The following is an 18590-nucleotide window of genomic DNA, read 5'->3' as shown; positions in this document are numbered from 1 at the left end:
GGAAGTCGTCAACCGTGCTTCTTCGTTTCTCCCGCCCCTGCTTGGGCGGGCAGTTTTCGCGGCGGGCTGGACGTCAGCCACGGGCAGACGGGCGCCGAGTCGGTGTTCACCACGTTCCGGGACAGGGAGATCATGTTCCACGTCTCCACCAAGCTGCCGTTCACCGAAGGGGATGCGCAGCAGGTAGGAGAGGCGCTGCGCTTGGGCAGGCGTGCGCGCGTGCGGCTCTTCGGTGCTCCGTTTGCCCCCGCTAGCCCGGCCGGCGACAAATGCCGAAGACCCTGCGGGCGGGCGGCGGGCGCCGGCTGGGCTCCCTGGGGCCGGCGTTTGCTCCCCGGCGGCCCGAGTCGCCTGCTTTCCCAAGGCGAAAGCTTCTTTCTGCTCCCTGTTCAGCTGCAGAGAAAGCGGCACATCGGGAACGACATCGTGGCGGTCGTATTCCAGGAGGAGAACACGCCGTTTGTGCCAGACATGATCGCCTCCAACTTCCTGCACGCCTACATCGTCGTGCAGGTGGAGAGCCCGGAGGCAGACAGCACCTCGTACAAGGTACCCCTCGCCGGGCCTGCTCTCCGCCCGCGGGGTCTCTGCTGCCGCCGCTCGGTCCCTGCCGCTTTCTCGCGGGCCGGTTTCGTGTAACTGGTTTATACGTTAGCTTCCCGGTGGCACGTTCGCTCCAGTGTGATCAGCAGCGTAACCGCGCCGCGCGTAGCTCGAGTGTGCGTGCGTGTATACACGCGCTTACGTATGCACCGATGCGTGACGGAGGTGCGTACGTGTGCGTGTCAGTCGAGCACGCCTGCCAGCGTGCTGGTACCGGGGGAAGTGCTAAATTACGGTGCCGCTAAACGCCCGAACAAGCCTGGGCACCGCTCACCCCCTTCCGAAGACGCTGCCCGAGCGCCGGCGGCGTCGCCTCCCCGGCCTCCGCTCTCGGCGACGGGGTCCCGCGGAGCCCGAGCAGAGCCGGCGCCGCGCCGCTGCCCGGGCTCCCGGCCGGTGGCCGTGAGCAGCTCTGCCCGGGCCGCGGAGGTGGCCCTCGGGTTGGGGCGCCCGCGGCGCTTCCGCCCCGTGCGGTGAAGGTCTCCTCCCGGCTCCGCAGGTGTCGGTGACGGCGCGGGAGGACGTCCCCGCCTTCGGCCCCCCGCTGCCCAGCCCGCCGGTGTTTCCGAAGGTGAGGCGAGGAGCGGGCACGCGCGGTCCGAAACGCAGAGGGGCGGCCGGCGGCGCCCAGGCGGCGGAGGAAGGCTGCGGGCGTGGAGCTCGCTCCTTCCCCGGTGCTCCCGTGCCTGGGCAGGCTGCAGGACGCTCTGAGCTGTAGAATTACCGTGCCAGAAATCTCGGCGTGTGAAGCTGGCTTGTGTCCCCCAAGCTTGCCTGTGCTCCTTCTCGCAGAGCCCGGAGTTCAGGGAGTTCCTGCTCACCAAACTCATCAACGCCGAGAACGCCTGCTGCAAGTCCGACAAGTTTGCGAAGCTGGAGGTAAAGCTCTGCCGCTCCTGCCCGCGCCGCCCTCCCCGCGCCAGGCGCAGGCGCCCGGGGCAGCTGTGCGCGAAAGCAGAAGGCGCTTTTCTGTTTTCCTCCTGAACTGCTGTTTCCGCAGTGCTGCGTGAGGTCGGCACCTGAGGGCAAGCGCGGGCCGCGTGGTCAAAGCTTCTAAGTGTCGTAACGCGTTTGATGGACGCCGCCCCGGCGCCCGGCGGCGCGGAGCTGGGCGTCCCCGGGCGGCCGGGCCGGGGGAGCCGGCGGGTGCGCGCTGCTGTCCGCGCTCTCGGCGCGGCGCGCTGCAGCCCCTGAGGCCGCCTGCAGACAGCAGCGGCTCTTTTCGCTCCCGCAGGACCGGACACGGGCTGCGCTGTTGGACAACCTCCACGATGAGCTCCATGGGCACACCCAAGCCATGCTGGGACTGGGGCCTGAGGAGGACAAACTTGAGAACGGAGGCCATGGAGGCATTTTGGAGTCATTTAAGGTAAACCTAAGTTCCTTGCCAAGAGCAAAGTTAAAATGCACCTGGGGTTGGCACAATGCTTTAATGGAAGATGCAGATGAGTGGTTTTGAGGAAGAAAAGCTATTGCTTGAAAGCAGAATCCCAGGATGAGGCAGGAGTCCATCTGCATCGAAGCCGTTTCAGCTCAGGAGACACCTGAGCTAGTCCCGGTGGGAGCGCTCGAAGGTCCGACGCACGCGCGGGCACCGCCGCTCTGCTGGGTGAATGCCACGCTCGGGGAGACGTCTCCAGAGCTCCTGAGCGTGGACTCGTGGAGTCCTGAAAGTGGTCTTTAATTCAGGGGTCGCCCGGGGGCCGAGCGCGTGGGTCCCCCCCGACGCCTGGGGCCGAGCGCGGCTGCCCCGCGGCCGTAGCGGCCCCCGTTTCCTGCGGGGGTTCTCGGCTCTGATGCGCGCCGGTGCCTGTTCCCGGCTCCGCGGGGGACGCCCGGCTGTGGCGGGGGCTCGGCGTGGAGCGGCGCGGGGGCTCCGTGGGGACGCCCGGCTGCGGTGGGGGCTGCGGGGGCGCGGCGCGGTGCAGTGCGGCGCAGGGGCTCCGTGGGGATGCCCGGCTGTGGTGGGGCCTGCGGGGTCGTGGCGCGGCGCGGGGGCTCCGTGGGGATGCCCGGCTGCAGTGGGGCCTGCGGGGTCGTGGCGCGGCGCGGGGGCTCCGTGGGGATGCCCGGCTGTGGTGGGGGCTGCGGGGTCGTGGCGCGGCGCGGGGGCTCGTCGGGGACGCCCGGCTCTAACGCGGCTCCCGCGGCCGCGCCCGGCGGCGCGCAGCGAGCGATCCGGGTGCGCAGCCACTCCATGGAGACCATGGTGGGCAGCCAGAGGAAGCACCACGGCGGCGGCATCCCCGGCAGCCTCAGCGGCGGCATCGCCCACAACAGCGCCGAGGCCGCCAAGACCGCCTTCTCGGTGAGCGCCGGCGCGGCCGCCCCTCCGGCGGGCCGAGCCGCGCGCTCGGTCCCCTGCAGCCCGCGGAGCGAGGCAGTGTCTCTGCTTTCTCTAAACCCAGACCGCTCCGTTTCCGCAGCCGCCGGTGCCCGTGGCGGCGGCCAAGAACCAGTCCCGGAGCCCGATTAAGCGACGTTCGGGGCTGTTCCCTCGCCTGCACACGGCGTCCGAAGGCCCCTCGGAGAGCAGGACGAGGTGGTGAGCGCGCCGAGGCGGCCGCGCTAGGCCGCCGTCCCGGGCCCCTGCCCCGGCTTTCGCGCGGGCGGCGCGGTCGAGGGAGCATCGCCGTCGCTGCGGTTTGGCCCGTGGCGTTAGGGATACGGCTGAGCAAACGCTTTGGGGCCCTGCTACAGCTTGTGCCGCCTGCCCTTTCTGTGCCCGCAGCGACAGCGTTTCTGGAGCCCAGAAGGCGCCGGATACGGGACATTCCTCTCAAGAGGTGAAATCCGAAGCCTCCTCCAACCCCAGCTCCCCCGAGATCGGCCCCAGCAAGGACAGGTGAGCGGCGGCGGCTGGCGGCTCGCTCGCGCTGCCGGCCGGGCGCCGCTCCGCGAGTCGCCCTGCGCCTTGCGGACCTTCAGGGACCTTGTCGAACAACACCTGCCGGCCGGCCTCGCCATAAATAAGTTCGATGTTCAGAGAGGGGGGGAAAAAAAAAAGATTCTGGCGATGCATGCGCAGAGCCCCCTTGCTGTGTGAAAACAGCCGTCTTTGGAGAAAAAAGGACAGCAAAGAAGAGTGTGTGACGGGAATTGCCCCAAGCCTCGCGGCGCGGGGCGTGGAGGGACTGCAGCGGCCGGTCCCGTCCTCCCGTGGGAGGAGTTAGCCTGACCCGCCGGTGCCCATCGGCGCCGCCTCTGGGCTGCTCGCCGGCGCTCGGGGCGGTTGTCCACCGGCACGGCTGCGCGGAGCCCCGGCGGCGCGGGCGCGGGCGCGGAGCTCTGCCCGCCGCCCACCGCGGCTCCTTCGTGCTCCGCAGGCCGTTCATGAAGCTGAAGGAGAACGGGCGGCCGAACATCTCGCGCTCCTCCTCGAGCACGAGCAGCTTCAGCAGCGCGGCGGGCGAGAGCGAGACCCTGGAGGAGTACGACAGCCTGGTAGGCGCCGGCCCCCGCGCTGCGCCGCGGCCCGAAGCGTGAGCCCGAGCGGCTTTTCTCGTGCCCGGCGGCGATGCGGGGCCGGGAGCGCCGTGGGGCGCGCCGGCGCGCGTTGGCCCTTGCCGTCCGTCCGTCCGTCCGTCCGTCGGGACAGCGCCTCTGGCGTGCCCGCCCGGGCGCACGGAGGGCTCCTGGATGAGCCCAGCGTGGTGGAGCGCGCGCGGAGCACGGCCGACCGAGGCCGCCGGCGGAAACGCCCGGCCTGGCTCCATCTCTCGCGTTGCAGGGGAGCCAGCCGTCCACCGCGTCGCCCTTCAAGCAGGACGTGTTCGTCTACAGCGCGTCGCCCGGCGGCGAGAGCCCGAGCGGGGCTGCAGCCACCCCCGTGATCATGAGCCGGAGCCCCACAGGTGGGTTGGAGCCGCTGCTCCCCGGCCTCCCCTTGCTCCTCGTCCGCCTTGTCCACCACCTCGTGCCCTCCTCCACCTTGTCTTCCGCCTTGTCCTCCACCTTGTCCACCTTGTGCCCTCATCCACCTTGTCCTCCACCTCGTGCTCTTCATCCTCCACCTCATGCCCCTCACCCATCTCCTGCTCCTGCTCCCGGGGCCGCTCGGCTTCCCCTCCTCACTCTGGCATGGGCGCTGGCCCCAGTAAGCCCCTGGCCGGACAACGGGGAGCATCCCCCGTGCCCCACTGCCCGCGGGGAGCCCACCGGGCTCTGCTGCTGCTCCCAACCCCAAAACCCTGGGAGCTGTTCCCGAGCGAGCCACACCGAGCACACCGAGCCCAGTTTCAAGCACTATTAACTTCAGTAAATTTAGGAGCCGTTTGCTTAAAATTAATGGGGCAGAACAAGCAGTTCTGGGACTAGAAATGTAGCTGAATGGTTTTTCTTCTGGCTGAACTGTCTTTGGTCTGAGCAAGGAGCCTGCAGAGAGCCAACGAAGCCTTCGCTCCCTCCGAAAATACTGATGAGAGTGGTGTTTTGGAGATGCATCCTCACTGCTTTGCAGGCTGGCTAACATGCTTTATTTCTGTATTTCCATGGGGAATCTGTTTCCCTTATAAATTAGAGTGCATAGGTGGCTTTTGTTGTGGTTTTGTTTACTCCTTTCCCTCTTGACAGACGTTTCCAGTAGTCTTGGAAACTCACTGTCTCCAAGGAATGAGCTATGACTCACAGATTATTTAATAAACAAGCAGCTTTCTTTGGCCTTGCAGCTATTACACCTGCCGGTAACGCACTCTGCCACTACACTATCCATTTTAGGAAGACAATTTACAAAATAAGTACACGTAAAATTGTCAGAATGGGCCCTTTGTTAATTCATTAAAATAATAATGACACTGTTCGGAGCTGGAAAGTTTTGCACGTTCAGAGTATCTACATCACTCTCTCCTTACCCACAGACCGACAACTGTTTTAATTTCCTCATGCACCACGAAGCCTGCTGGAAGAAATGATGATTCAAATGAAAAATGCACACTACGAACTTACGCCCTGTTTGCAAAACAGCCAGGCAGCTGCAAATTCACCTTTAACAATTCAGTAATTGGGAACAACTCTAGGAGAAAAATTGAGCTGAAAAATAGTCTGGTTTGCTTTGTTTTTGTAGCTCAGCACCCCACAAGTCCTCCTCCGTATTGGACTATTGATTTTCTGAAGTATTAAAACAGTCCTTTTTAATATTTCAAGTGTTTATTTTGTATTTTCCCTGCCAAGAACGTAGAAATCCACCCATACATTACACTGATAAGTCATTTGTTGTAGCCTTTTCAGTGGCATTTCTATTAGAAATATTGTGTATTATAATTAAGCCTCAATTTGTTCCATCAAAGACATTTAATGTACAGATTTTGCCAAGCATTCAGCCAAAACAGACTAAACATTGATAACATTCATGACAGTGTATTAAACTGCCTGGCTGTCAAGCTGGTCTAGCAGCAGTCAGCATTACAGCTTAAACAAATATTCTTGTTCACTGGGTTTTTTTCTTCTTTTCTTCTTTTTTTTTCTTTCCTTTTTTTTTTTTTTTTTTTTTTTTTTTGCTTTTCCCCCCCAGCAGATATAAAGAACAGAAACTCTCCAAGGTCAAATCTGAAGTTTCGCTTCGATAAGCTCAGCCACTGCAGCTCCAGCACGGTAGGTCTGCGCCGCGGGACGGGACGGGACGGGACGGGACGGGACGGGACGGCCCCGCGGGACGCGCGGGAGCCGCGGCGCAGCAGAGCTCCTTGCTGCCGATTCGCAGCGCTCGCCGGCGTCGCGGGCTGCGGGGGCCCCGCCGGAGAGCTGCTCCGCCGGGGCGCAGAGCCGCCGCGGGCGCTGCCGGCGGCGGGGGCAGCGCGGGGGCGTCCCGGGTTGCCTGCGCCCTCCTTTGCGATTCCGCTCGCCCTCTGTTTCTTCGTTTAGAGCCACTAGCAGGATGAAGAGGTCACCAGCTTTGAGGAGGTGAGTGTTTGCGAGGCTGTGTAGGTGATCTCGCTCTCCTGTGGTGAAGCATGCATCCTTTAAAGTCCGCTAACGCTGGGTAATGGCACTGTTCATTAAATACGTGAGCAAAAATATATCTTAAAAGAATCTAAATGCTCTTGTGAGATGGGGACAGTATCGAACGAGAAAAGCTGCAGAGGTTATTGCTGATATGAAAGATCTGTGCCCCCTAAGTGCAGCTAAGTAGTATTATTATTATGTATTACATGTAATACATTATTATGTATTTCTTTCTGGAGTAGTTTTAAATGTTCCCAGCATTGCCTCTGCCACTTTATTTCAGGGAAGGTGTGCCACAGCCTAATAGATTTTATTTTTTCGCAGCTAACGGTGTTATAAAATGCTGGTGCTTATCTCTGCAGCGAGGCTAAGGCTCGCTTTGCTTTACTCTGTCCGCAGTAAGCGAGAGCAGAGAATACTCGGGTTTTTCCCATCCAAAAAGAGATGGATGGAAGCGGCCAGTTTACGGGGCGGCTTTAGCGAGCGGAGACGCTGGAGCTGGGTTTGGAAAGCGCCGGGCTCTCGCGGTGGCGGTGACGGGGGCTTCGGGCCAGCTCCGCTTCCCGGAGCCTGGCTGCTTCGCAAGATCAGAGGTTTCGTCAGGAGCTCCTCGCTGCGCAGAAAGAGCCCGTAGGACGTGAAACGAGAAGCGCCTCCGTTTCCAAAAGCCGCTCTGGCCGGTCGCCCGCGTGCTGCGTGCGGAGGGAGGCCGCTCCCGCGCCCCGGCCCCGGGCAGGAGCCCCTCGAGGGGCGGGTTGGGGCGCGCCGGCGGGCGCCGCGCTCGCCCTTCGCGGTCCCCGACGCCGCTGCTCTTTTTCTTTCCGCAGAGAGTTTCTGGGTCGGCAAAGGGAAGCCCCTTCCCTCCAGCATCCCACGGAAAAAGGCGCGAGCGAGGAGCCGCCGGCGCCCCGGCCGCACCCCGGCCGGCTGCCCGCAGCCCTGCTGCCGGCGCTGCGGGGCCCCGGAGCTGCTGCCCGGGGCTCCGGCACCCCGCCGCGGCGGGAGGCAGTCCCGGAGCCTGCGGGCGCCCCAGCTCTCCGGGGGGAAAGCTCTCTGATTTCCTTTTTTCCCTTCTTTCCCCGGTTTCCCCTTGGGCTTAGCTCCAGCCTGCAGGCTGGGTCTACAGGCGAGCGAATGCGTGAGTGCCGGAGACCGCGGCGGCGCTGGGCTGCTTCGCCCCTCGCGGGTCTCTCCCTCTGCTTTCAACGTGCTTTCGTCCGCGTTGGAAGGCAGCGATTGCAAGTCCTGCAAGGCCGCTGCCCGTGGCGCCCTTTCCGAGGAGTGCCCCCCCGGAAAGGCCGCCGGCATCCTCCTGCTCCTGCAGAACGATGCCTAAGGCTTACTGCAGGCTGCCCGGGAGCGTCAGGACGCTCAGAGATTCCCCTTAGCAATTTTCTGAAAGATATGCTGCAGTTTTGCAGAGATGCTCCCTCCCACTTACTTAATTAACATTAATCTGGGATCTTTGCAAAAAATATCTCACAAAATAAAGGTTTTGATTTCAAGTGAAAACCAGTTTTTAGTAGGAACCCATCCTGAATGAAAACAAAACCTTGAGTCCCAACGTTGATTTTACATAGTTGGAGTTCAGAGGGGCACAGAAGTATGTGGCAGCTAATTTTATGGTACAGACACAAAATTGCACGTCTGGAGACATGCAATGTCTCCCAAACGCTAGAATCGGGACCGTGGCAGCCAGCTCAGTGGATGATTTTTGGTGCCACTACCGGAGTTTCCCGGGGTTGAGCCGCTCCCCTGGGATGCCGCGGTGGCTCGGAGAAGCTGGGGAAGAGCTGTGAGCTTTTCTGTCCAGGCGAACGCCTGTAGGACCAGCCCGTCGGCCCCATTCCCTCCCCCCGGCCAGAGCAAACCAACCCAACCCCCTTTGCTAACCTAGGGCTCTGCATGGTACTATTTAACAACCTTAGTGTGCGGTACATACGGGTGCTCCCACTTATGCATGTAATTTATCCACTTGAAAGGAAAAAAATGTAGTCCTAATGGGAGAGGAAAAAAATACAGTGTGAAAAAGGTGGAGAACGGCTTCATGGCACCGACTGTGTTGTACGGGGGCATCAAGCACAGGTAACCACCAGTGATTACACTCCCTTCGGCTTTCGCTGAGTCGGATTTAAACAGAGTTTAAAGCTCAAGATCTTATTTGCCGGAGGAAAAGCACAAAGTGTTTAGCCTGGTTTGTAGCTAGCTCTAGATGTCTCAGGTTCCAAATATTTTGGTGTTCAGCGCTTCTATCTGGGTATGCTTCAGCAGCTCTTTCAAATCCGTCCCCACTTCTTCCTCTTAGAAGCTATTTTGTTTGGGTTTCTTATGCCAGGCAGTGAGATACTGATTGTTGGAAAAACCTGTTTTGGGGTGTTTTTTCCTAAGAAATTGCTTGATGTCATCGTGCTCTTGGGTGTTGATCTCTGTGAGATCTTTCAGCGGAAGATGCAGTGTCTGCTGGGGCTGGGTGCATTTTCATTTTGTTTTGTTTGTTTGTTTGGGTTTTTTTTTTTTTTTTTACTTGAAACTGACTTTCCTTTTTGACCTAGATTGATTTTTGAGTTACTTGAATGTGATTTAAAGGGGCGCGGGACAGTTTGAAACTACAGGGAGAGAAATGCAGCGACCCGGCCTCGTCCTTAAACGTGCCAGCCTCCCGGGGAGGGAGAGAAGCAGGAGAAACGAGGCCTGGGACAAAGTTTCCGAGTTGCTCCTGAGTATTTTGTGCCATTTGCAAAAGCATTCCTCATAGCTCGTTGTACAAACCTGCTGCAGGACCCTTGGTGACCGCTGGGCTTTTAGTGCTCCCGTCCTAGCTGAGCTTTAGTGTGGTTTCTGCCTTGCGGCCGTGAGCACGCCGCGTTTGCCCTCGCGCGTCCTGCCTGGGCCGTCGCCGCGCCGTGCCGGCACTGTCGCGCTCCCGGTGGTGGGTCGAGATGTTCCTGTATATACTGCAAAATGTCTGGGCTTAAGTGATATAGATTATATATATTTATATATATATAGAAGAAAGGATCCTTAATCAACACTAAAACTATTGGGCAGTGCATCTTTTTCATTTTTGCTAGAGAAACGGGTATCATTTTTCAGGGACGGCTGGGGCTGTTTCAGGGTCCGTTTCATCATGTAGCCACCCCCGGGGGCCGCTGCGGCCGGGCGCCGGCCGGGGCACGGGCACGGCGGCCAGCACCCGGCCGTGCCTGTGCTAGCGGGCCGCCGCGGCCGTGCGAAGCCTGGGTGCCGCCGCGCTTCCAGGAACGCGCTCGGAGCCGCAGCTCTGCCGCCACGGGGTTACGCCTCGGCCCAAGGGCAACGTGCTTTTCCCCCCCGAGAAAAGGGATGCTCCCGTGCACATAGCTCATTTCTTCCCAGGAGCGCGGGGGTCTCGAGGGGTGGCGGGCCCGGGGCGGCTGCCGATAGCGCCCGCGCTGCCGTGCTTGCCCGCGCACTTCTGCCCCGCGAGACCTGGCGACGGCGGCTTCATTTCTGAATCTTAGAGCATGCTTTCATTATTTTTAACAAATGTAGCACTGCTTACGTCCTGCAAATGAAAATGCTGAATTTATATCATTAGAATGTGAAGAGAGTTTATAGAAAGAAAAAAAAATCTTGAAGAAATGTACCTGACAAAATACTATTTTTTTTGTAGAGAGGTGGTGCTTTGTGGTTCCTGGTGGCCTATGTCTGTTGTAAATAATGTACATTTAATTTATTGCTATGGTAGCAGATTGTATTTGTTATGTATAAAACTAAAGGTTCACAAATGTATATTTTGTTGCTTAAATGTGTCTTTGCAAAATTCACAATAAATAACATATTTTGTGTCCATATGTGTACTACGCTGTATATGTCCATAAAGCAGCAGCTTTTCCTGAGCCCTTTGGGAAGCCCGTGATCTTCCGTACATGCCTGTAAAGACCACGAAGCAGCAAAGGCCAGGGGTGAAGTACTGCTGATTCGAAGCTGTGTGAAGTCAAACCCAGTTGCAAGCAAAAGCACAAGTGTCATAGTGGGGAAGGTGTAAATCGGGACATTTCTGCTGATTTTAGTAACGCGAGGGCCAAATCATTCTGTTTCAGACACAGTGATTGCAGACAGGCGAATATGCTTTCTGAACCAGAATTAGTGCCACATAAAGCTTCATCTAAGTCACTCCATGATAGCGTTAGAAATAAAATCTGTCCCTGTCACTGGCCAGGCCACATGTGGCAAAGAAAACAAACAGTTCAGCTTGCCCGAAGCAGCTTAGTTTACCCCACGCTGTTGGCCTCTGGCGTCGCGGCTGTCTTATGGACGTCCTCGGTGAGCTATGTATGAAATTGGATTTTCTCTCTCGAGCTCCTCAGGCACCCTTTCAAATCCCTGTTATTTCCCAGACCTCCTCCTCCTGGCACGCTGAGAAAAAAGCTGTTTTTGTTTGGAGGCAGCCCGTCTGGGAAATTTCCCCACGGCTCAGTCTGAAGGAAGAACAAAACTATTAGCCAGTGTTTTTGTTTTGTTTTGTTTTTGTAACGTTTTGTAATGAGGGGGACGACGGCACTAGGACGTATCTGAGGGTAACACAGGCTGCGGCGTGGGCTCAGGACCGCACCAGGCGGGGGCTCACAGGGGCTGCTCCCGCCGCCGTGCCGGGGTCCTCGAGCTCCACGCAGACGGGGCCGAGCGGCACCTCTGCCCGCGTGACCCTCGCCCCACGTTTCCCACTCAAACCCATCCTAACGACGCTTACCGGCAGCCCGCGTGCACGGGCTCGTGTCTACTCGGAACGAAGCAGCTGTGTCGGCTTCTAGTTCGCAGAACCCCTTGGCTTCTGCCAGCAACGGCAAATTTGGAGTACAACACAGCCCGGAAATGCCAGTGCCTCCTAACGAATCTTCATGGTAAAAACTGTTCTTACAGCTCGTCACTTTGCCTGTGACAAAAGTTATGAAACTGACAGGTATATCTTGTTTGCATTGGTACAAAACGATAAAACAGTCTCCTGTCGCTTCTGAGCACCAACTCCAGTCTTCTGCAAGAGTGACCAAACAGCCAAAGCCAGACACAGGCCGACCCCATCTTTGCCCCTCGTAATCTCTTGTCCTCAGCCAATTTCAGTGGTGGTTTGGTGCAAGAGGCAAATTTCCAGGTGTCCAGACCCTAAACCGCTCGGGGCCTAACCCAGGGAGGCTCTGGGAGTTCTCCGTGCTGCAGACAGCGGGATGCCACCTGGACACAGGCTGCATAACGAACCAGCTGCCCGGTCCTGGCTCCTGCTACCTGATTTTGTGGCATTCCTATCTAGGATGTTTGAAAAGACAATGGTTGTACACCACAGGTTAAGTAGAAAACTATTCCTCCAAGTTTCTTCCCTTCTTCCTCCCTGCTGCTCCCATCCCGACAGTGCTGTAGAGTTACAGCAATTCACTGCAGATGGTTTCCTCCCCACCATGGAAAGCAGACAGCTTGTGGCAGAACACTGCAGAGCACAAGTGCAAGGAGCGTGTTTGCATGCTACGTACTTTACAGCACCTTATTGCTCTAAGGGAGAGAAAACCAGGTAGAGGCAGACTGGCTGCGCGGGAGGCAGCAGCGCGCACCGCTGGGAGCCCTGGACCGGAGGGCTGGGTGCCCGTGGGGACGGAGAGACGTTGCGGCACGCGGGACAGCGCGGGCAAGCGTGTGCGCGCGGCCGGCAGTGCTGCTGCAGTCTCGGTCGCTGAACTGCGCTGAGTCACACAGCTCCTCAGAGCGACGCGTGCACGAGAAAGCTCCCTGGCAAAACCAGGAACAGCTAGTGCGTGCTGGCAAAAGTGACTACCTAAAATATAGGGCAACACAGTACTCCGTGACTGCAGGTCAGATTCACTAATGATTTTGTCTACATGCGTCGTACAACCTCAACCACACCAGTGCAGACAAGGCAATGTTAGCTCAGATTACACTGCTGAAACCTGTTACTGTGTAGAAACAAGAAATGAGTATGTGCAAATATCCCCAAAGCATCTACTGCCTCATTAAAAAAAAAATATTAACTAATACAGCTCATCCAATTTAAAACCTGTATGTAGAATCCATTGGGTCCAGCTGTGCATTCCTCTGAAACTTTGTGTCATTATTCCCAGCTGTGAAATCTGCAGGATATTTTACCAAATCCAGATTCTCTGCTTGCCCAGAAGAAGATTATGAGACAGCACTGAATCAGAATCTGTGTTTAGCCAGATCTCATCTCTGGCTGAAACAAAGTGAATCTAGTCCAAGATGAAGCCACCTCTTTCCACTATCTGTCCTGAGTTCCTGTTTTCCTGAGGAGAAGAGCAAAGTCAACTTGAAACATAAGCAAATACTTTATAAAGGGTTGGGAGGAGGAAGAGCATCAGTCCTGGTGTATGTACACATAGCTAGTGACTGATTTTACTCTAACTGGTATTTGCAGGCAGAAAAGTTTTTTTTTTTAACATGCTGGAGATATTTCTCTTGTCTCAAGCTTTTCATTGATACTTTTTCTTGCACTGTAGCAATCGATCAAAATAAACACTCATGTCTTTTTATGGCCTTTTTCTCCTTTGTTCAGAAAACCAATCTTTCCCCTCTTAAACCTCAAGTAGAGCAGAATAAAAGGGAAGAAAAGAATTAAAACGAACAAGTTTGTGTGTTGAGGCTGACTGATACAGCAATACAGCACTGACTGAAGTTTTCCTGTAAGAAGGAAATCTATTAAAGGTTTTCCCTGTTCTGCGTGTGTTTTCCCATTTTTTTCTCCCCTTACCTCATGTCAGCTCTCTGCTGTGTAGTAACATCTGAGCTCCTGCTGTGTCCCCTCCCTTGCTAAGGCCTTCTTCCTTTACATGACTAGCTATTTAAAACAAATGACCTTGCAGAAACTTCATTATATCTGAAATCTGTATCCTTTTGTCAGAATTAGCCAACTGGTTCTGAGGAACACGCACACATATACATACACACACACCCCCACACACCAGTGCAACCTTTGACATTTTCTATTTGTCACTTAGGGATAAAATTTCCCTCCTTCCGTTCTTAGACTGTTTTTGGCCAAGGTCAATGTGCAATGACTAGCCCAAAGAAGTCTCTTGCTGGCTACTACAATAGGACACTGCTCCTGGGATACGCTTAATGATGTCACTAGTGTTACATACTCAGGCAAGGGGACAGTAACTGCCACAGGGAAAGAGGTTTCTGAAGAAAAAGACTGAAGCAAGACTGAATGTCATAAAGAGCTGTAGATCACATCTCCATCTCATCCTACACTGCATGAATGCTTATTTTTACTGTCTTCTCTTCCCTGCTTTACATGTTTTTTGCATCCAAGAGACCCAAGCCTACTGCCATGGTAACCACAGTTGCAAGGAAAAATGTTGTCTCAACTGCGCTCTTCCTGCTTGTTCCAGCAATCCTCGTTCCAGGATTGCATAGTTTTGACAAGGCATCAAACTGAAGTCTTGCTAACTATGAAGCCATTTGAGACTTCATAGCGTGATCCTTGCAGGCAGAGGGTTTGTTAAACTCGTGTATGATCCAGTTCAGGCTAGACTATCTTGTCTGACTGCAACTGCCACTGCAGTTTCCATGGCAGACAGTGGTCTTTTATTTTCCATCCTGCTTCTCAGATTTGGCATGCAGCCTTTTTTTGTGTGCTCTTTAGACACAGGTTGCTTTCAATCTCTGAAGACTTCCTTAGCTAAGATTTTTAAAGGACAATGACGCAACACTGTAGGGCTCTTGCAAATAGAACTGTGGCCATGAATCACCTCTAACGCATGGTGCCTACGTTAGTATATAACATAGGTATTATAAACAAATCTAGCTTGTAAAACACATGCAGGATTATCATCTGATTCTATCTGCAAATGGAAGGGTAACAGGACAAGTAAATATTCTTTTACGTCTTTTCAGGAGTAAGTGGAAAGAACTTAAAACAGATAGCATTTTCCAACCAATTTTGGAGTGAAAGCTTGCTACAGCTTAGAAATGCAAGTAAATATTCTTTTCCTCATGTGTCATAAGGGCCCTGAGAGGATAGATGACTTGCTCACAGTGGTGCAGGCTGTGGAAAATCCGAACCATTTGCCTACCAGAACAGGGCAATCCCACTAACAAAATGAGGTGCAAAGTGCTCTGCGCTGGTGTAATTCTGCTCCTGTGTGCAAAGAGCCAGCAGCTGCCATTGGAGAGCATCAGCCTTTGCTGACTGGGGAGCAGTCTCAGCTACTAAACATGAGGACTGCTCTACAAATTTCAGAGCAGTTCTGTTAATTTATCCTTCCCGAGCCTCTTAGGTGCATCTCAAATGGATGGCATAGAAATACCACCACCCACAGATTCCCCTCCTTCCCAAAGTTTGAGCCTGGATTTTTGTACATGTGAATTTACTTCACCTTTGTGAAGGTAGTTTAGCACAACAGCAAGGCATGCAGAGAGGCCAATTAGGAGGAGAAGCAGCCAGATGATGGAGGATAGAGAGGTACCTCTCTAAAATAAAGTCTGTGATGTCTGATGCCTGGTACAAGTTATCTGTACTCATAGGCGAGACACACTGCAGTAGTACATCATAAAATTCTAATGCAAAAGGATAAAATATGAACAAGCCTAGCTGATACTCAATAATCTTGTAACCACAGTAGCACTGCAAGACATTTTATCAGAGTTCACTGATCCAACTGAATTAAAAGACAAATTCTGATTTACCCTCAAATGCCATGGCTCAAAGTTTCCGCTGATATTTGATGACTGTAATGATGTCTTCATTCAACCTTCTCCGTAAAGATTATCTCCCAGGTTGCCCAAGACAAAAAGAAAAACACCACATATTTCAAATGTGTTCTGTTGAGGGAGTTCTGTATGTTTTGCTAAGGGCATCTGTTAGGCAGTTCAAAAGAGCCACTGTTCTTCCTTATGAAAAAGAATGTTAACTATGGGGCAGAACTGTCTGGGAACTGACATCCCTGATGAATGGACATCTTGGTCAAAAACCATGGTTTGCCTCTTTTATTTAATTTTTTATCAAGAGTCTGTTTTGTTGTTTTTTATCAAGATGACAGTCTGATGAACAAAACTGAGTATTTGCAGGAAAATTTAGTTGGAAATTGGTTTCTTTGTGGGGAGGACAGCGGTGAGAGAGGAAAGACTGACAAAGGGTAAAGATCGGTGGAAAGCTCCCCTATCTGCTCTCCCATGGGTTAAGTGTGTAGAAGATAACAAATGTCCTCAGGGGAATGGTGTACCTCTCACTTTCACAATCACGCTTTTCCTGGTGGGGGACTGCAGACTCTGATGGCTGACCTGGCACGTATATGTGTGCCCGTTGTGCTTCAGGGAGGCCGTGAGCAGGAATTATCGTGAGAAGCTGTATGTCCTGTTGCTGCTCTGTCTGTGGCTGCTCGAGAGAACATTCTTCACCTCATCAGGCATCTTCCTGGATCCCTTCAGCTCTCGGACCCACTGAGCCTGAGCATCAAGCAGGTAATGGTTTCTGATCTCGCAGATCAGCTTGTGCTGCTTTCCTTTTCCACCAGGGAGAGGGAGTTAACGTTGACGATAACTGTGGGTTTTTCTGTGGAGTGAAAAATTACTACAGTGCTACATCTCTTAATTCATAAAGTCTATCTCCATCACCGAACAAAACTAAATAGTTTTATATGCCATTTGTTCAAGCATTCCCCATCATACTTAAATACAAAAACCTATTACCTTCTATTTGCAGCTGGGTTGTCTGTTCTCCAGTAAGAGAAGACACTGACACTAAGCAAGAGTATGTTCCTTCATCTCTCATTCCCACATTTCTGAGTAACAGAGAAGCATTTCCCTGGGGGATTTCCTCTAGGAACATCTCAGCTTGGTCGGCCATGTGTTCCACCTGCTTGTTGGATCCATTGTAAGTGAATAGGACTTTCTTTTGCCCTCCTTTCCAATGTAATACCCATTGGATGGTCACATCTGCTTTTTGATCGATGGAGAAGGCACAATCAAATAAGACATCCTTAGACAAGGCTGACTGGATTACAGAGGGTCTTGTGTGCACCAGGAACACAGCTGTGAGACAAAAGCTGTAGTATGACTGATTGATTTGGGGCAGTTGTGCAAAGGTAGGGGGATACAAATGAGTACAAGTTGCCATCTAGTGAACTGAATCTGTACTACAGACCATGAACGTTATGATCTGCTTCAAAGCAAAAAAAGAGATTCAGCTGCTAATTTGCCTATGACTTATTTGACTGCTTGCTGCAAATGATGAACTCTTGCCTCACATCTTGCAGGCCACAAGCCCTTCCCATATTCTGCACAGCCATAGGAAATTGCAAGTGCTGATGAGGGGCTGTCATCCTTGTGGCCCTGTAAGAAGGGCCACAGTCAAATATTCTCTAAAGCCTTTTTATAGCACTTTTCTTCTGTTCTTGGGCTACTGTCATTAATCTTTGCTCTTGTCTCATTTTATGTGGTGGAATAATAGATGCAATAATTACTCCATAATTCTTAATTATAGCAGAAAATTTAATGAAGCAGTATTTCTTTCCCTCCACACTGACTGCTGCTTTAGTAAGTCAACATGACCCTAAAAGCTGTAGGGAGGATGTGCACAGAGGACTATGGGTGATCTCACCACAAGCTACAGGGCAGCCAGCCACCAGCTGGGAAGAATAAAGAGTATCTGAACAGTTTGGATGGCCAATCGAAGCCAGGTGATTGGCCTAATTAACCTGCTGAGTAGGCTATAAGAAACAGCTGGGTGACTACAGCAAAGCTGGTCGTGCTGCCTGGAGGAGGGTGCAGGAAAGGGCTCTCCTTCTCTGGATGTTGTGATTTCCAAGTTGAGGCTCTGCCACGTTTTATCTTCTTGGATGTAGTGAGAGGTCTGTAGTTGCAGTAAAGTGTCTGTTGCTGTGGTGAGTAATAATTTAAATCCACCTTTAATAAGGGAGGGGGCATTGCTGTAGGCCCAAGGGAATGGGAGAATATGAAAAGGCTGAAATGCAGACAGAGTGAAGTACCTGTGATATGCTTTGCAGCTCTCTCTGAAAATGTGTGGTGCTGGACACTGTGGCTATCTGCTCTTTTGTCTGTAGTGCTGTTCTTGTACTAAATCCAGCACACTCTTGTGTGCTTGGCTTCAGAATCCTGTTTCTGCTATTTCTAAAGCACTGTGGGTGTGTATCTTTCCACTAAATAACAAAAGATCATGGTAGGGTGGGGTGTGTTAAATAATATGCAAGTTTGTGGTTTGGTGACAGAAACTGGGAGTGAATTTTCTTGTTCTGACACTGACTTTAGTGTCCTTTTGGGCATGTCAGCTAACTATGTTCAGCTTCTTCACCTGAAACTCCTCTCTAACCTTAAGAGTAGCTCATGCTGCAGAACTTATTTGAATATAAATGCTATGTAAGCATTCCTTGTGCTGAAAAACTAATGCAAGTCTTAATGCATGTGGATATATGAAGTCTTTGTTGGTTTAAGTGCTTGTTAGGGCTTTTAGGGATAATGGTATGGAAGTTTATAAATAGAAGATAAATATGCTTTTGATAAGCTGTTCTGAAGCTAGTTGTTTCTGTAAAGTAGGCATTATCTTCAACATACGGGAGAACATATGTTTTTCAATAAAAGCAGTTTGTCTTATAGTATGTTAGAAAGCTAGCTTGAGCTATCTGTAAACTCATGAGGCTTTTTAAAAGTAAACTGAAATCCATAATCACAGGAATCTACAACCTAGGCATGTGAAGGAAGTAACAACTGTTGCAGCATGTAAAACTACTATGATAGTTTTTAACATCCTGGCATGGATGAGAGGGAAAGGCAGACTGTTCTTATGCCTAACTCTTTTGAAAGTGTCTTGCATCTGAAGCTTCAAAGGATACAACTGAAATATCACACTGTTAGTTACTCACCAAACTTCTTGTACTGCAGTTGCAATGTCCTTGATAGCTGTATTTGTATAATAAAGTGTAAAACTCTCTAGGGGAGGATTCTATGGAAATGCAAGCTATCACCTCATTAATGAATGTTAGCTGAAACATGTGATTGCTCTGCAATTTGCTGAGAAAGTTGTCCTT

General features: G+C 53.1%; 1 protein-coding gene and 1 pseudogene across 5 annotated transcripts in view; one reads left to right on the top strand and one right to left on the bottom strand.

Annotated features, from left to right (window-relative positions):
* Positions 1 to 10330, top strand: part of RAP1GAP2 (RAP1 GTPase activating protein 2) — a 40804-nt gene extending 30474 nt beyond the window's left edge. For 3 of the 5 annotated variants that reach the window (XM_062592257.1, XM_062592256.1, XM_062592252.1), the window contains 13 exons: positions 54 to 183; positions 394 to 549; positions 1103 to 1174; positions 1396 to 1482; positions 1838 to 1972; positions 2774 to 2911; positions 3030 to 3148; positions 3335 to 3448; positions 3930 to 4047; positions 4334 to 4457; positions 6113 to 6192; positions 6463 to 6501; positions 7371 to 10330. In XM_062592257.1, the coding sequence (XP_062448241.1) occupies positions 54 to 183; positions 394 to 549; positions 1103 to 1174; positions 1396 to 1482; positions 1838 to 1972; positions 2774 to 2911; positions 3030 to 3148; positions 3335 to 3448; positions 3930 to 4047; positions 4334 to 4457; positions 6113 to 6192; positions 6463 to 6471 (1282 nt within the window). In that variant the 3' untranslated portion in view covers positions 6472 to 6501; positions 7371 to 10330. The remainder of the gene's footprint in view (positions 1 to 53; positions 184 to 393; positions 550 to 1102; positions 1175 to 1395; positions 1483 to 1837; positions 1973 to 2773; positions 2912 to 3029; positions 3149 to 3334; positions 3449 to 3929; positions 4048 to 4333; positions 4458 to 6112; positions 6193 to 6462; positions 6502 to 7370) is intronic. The other 2 variants (XM_062592254.1, XM_062592253.1) reach the window with 2 other exon arrangements.
* A 755-nt stretch (positions 10331 to 11085) lies between these two features.
* LOC134149569 (tapasin-related protein-like) lies at positions 11086 to 16663 on the bottom strand (annotated as a pseudogene).
* Positions 16664 to 18590: the final 1927 nt, after the last annotated feature.

Source organism: Rhea pennata, chromosome 20 (genome assembly GCF_028389875.1).
Source record: "Rhea pennata isolate bPtePen1 chromosome 20, bPtePen1.pri, whole genome shotgun sequence".
NCBI lineage: Eukaryota > Metazoa > Chordata > Aves > Rheiformes > Rheidae > Rhea > Rhea pennata.
The sequence above is the reverse complement of the archived record's forward strand: the minus strand, read 5'-3'. Positions and strand labels throughout refer to the sequence as shown.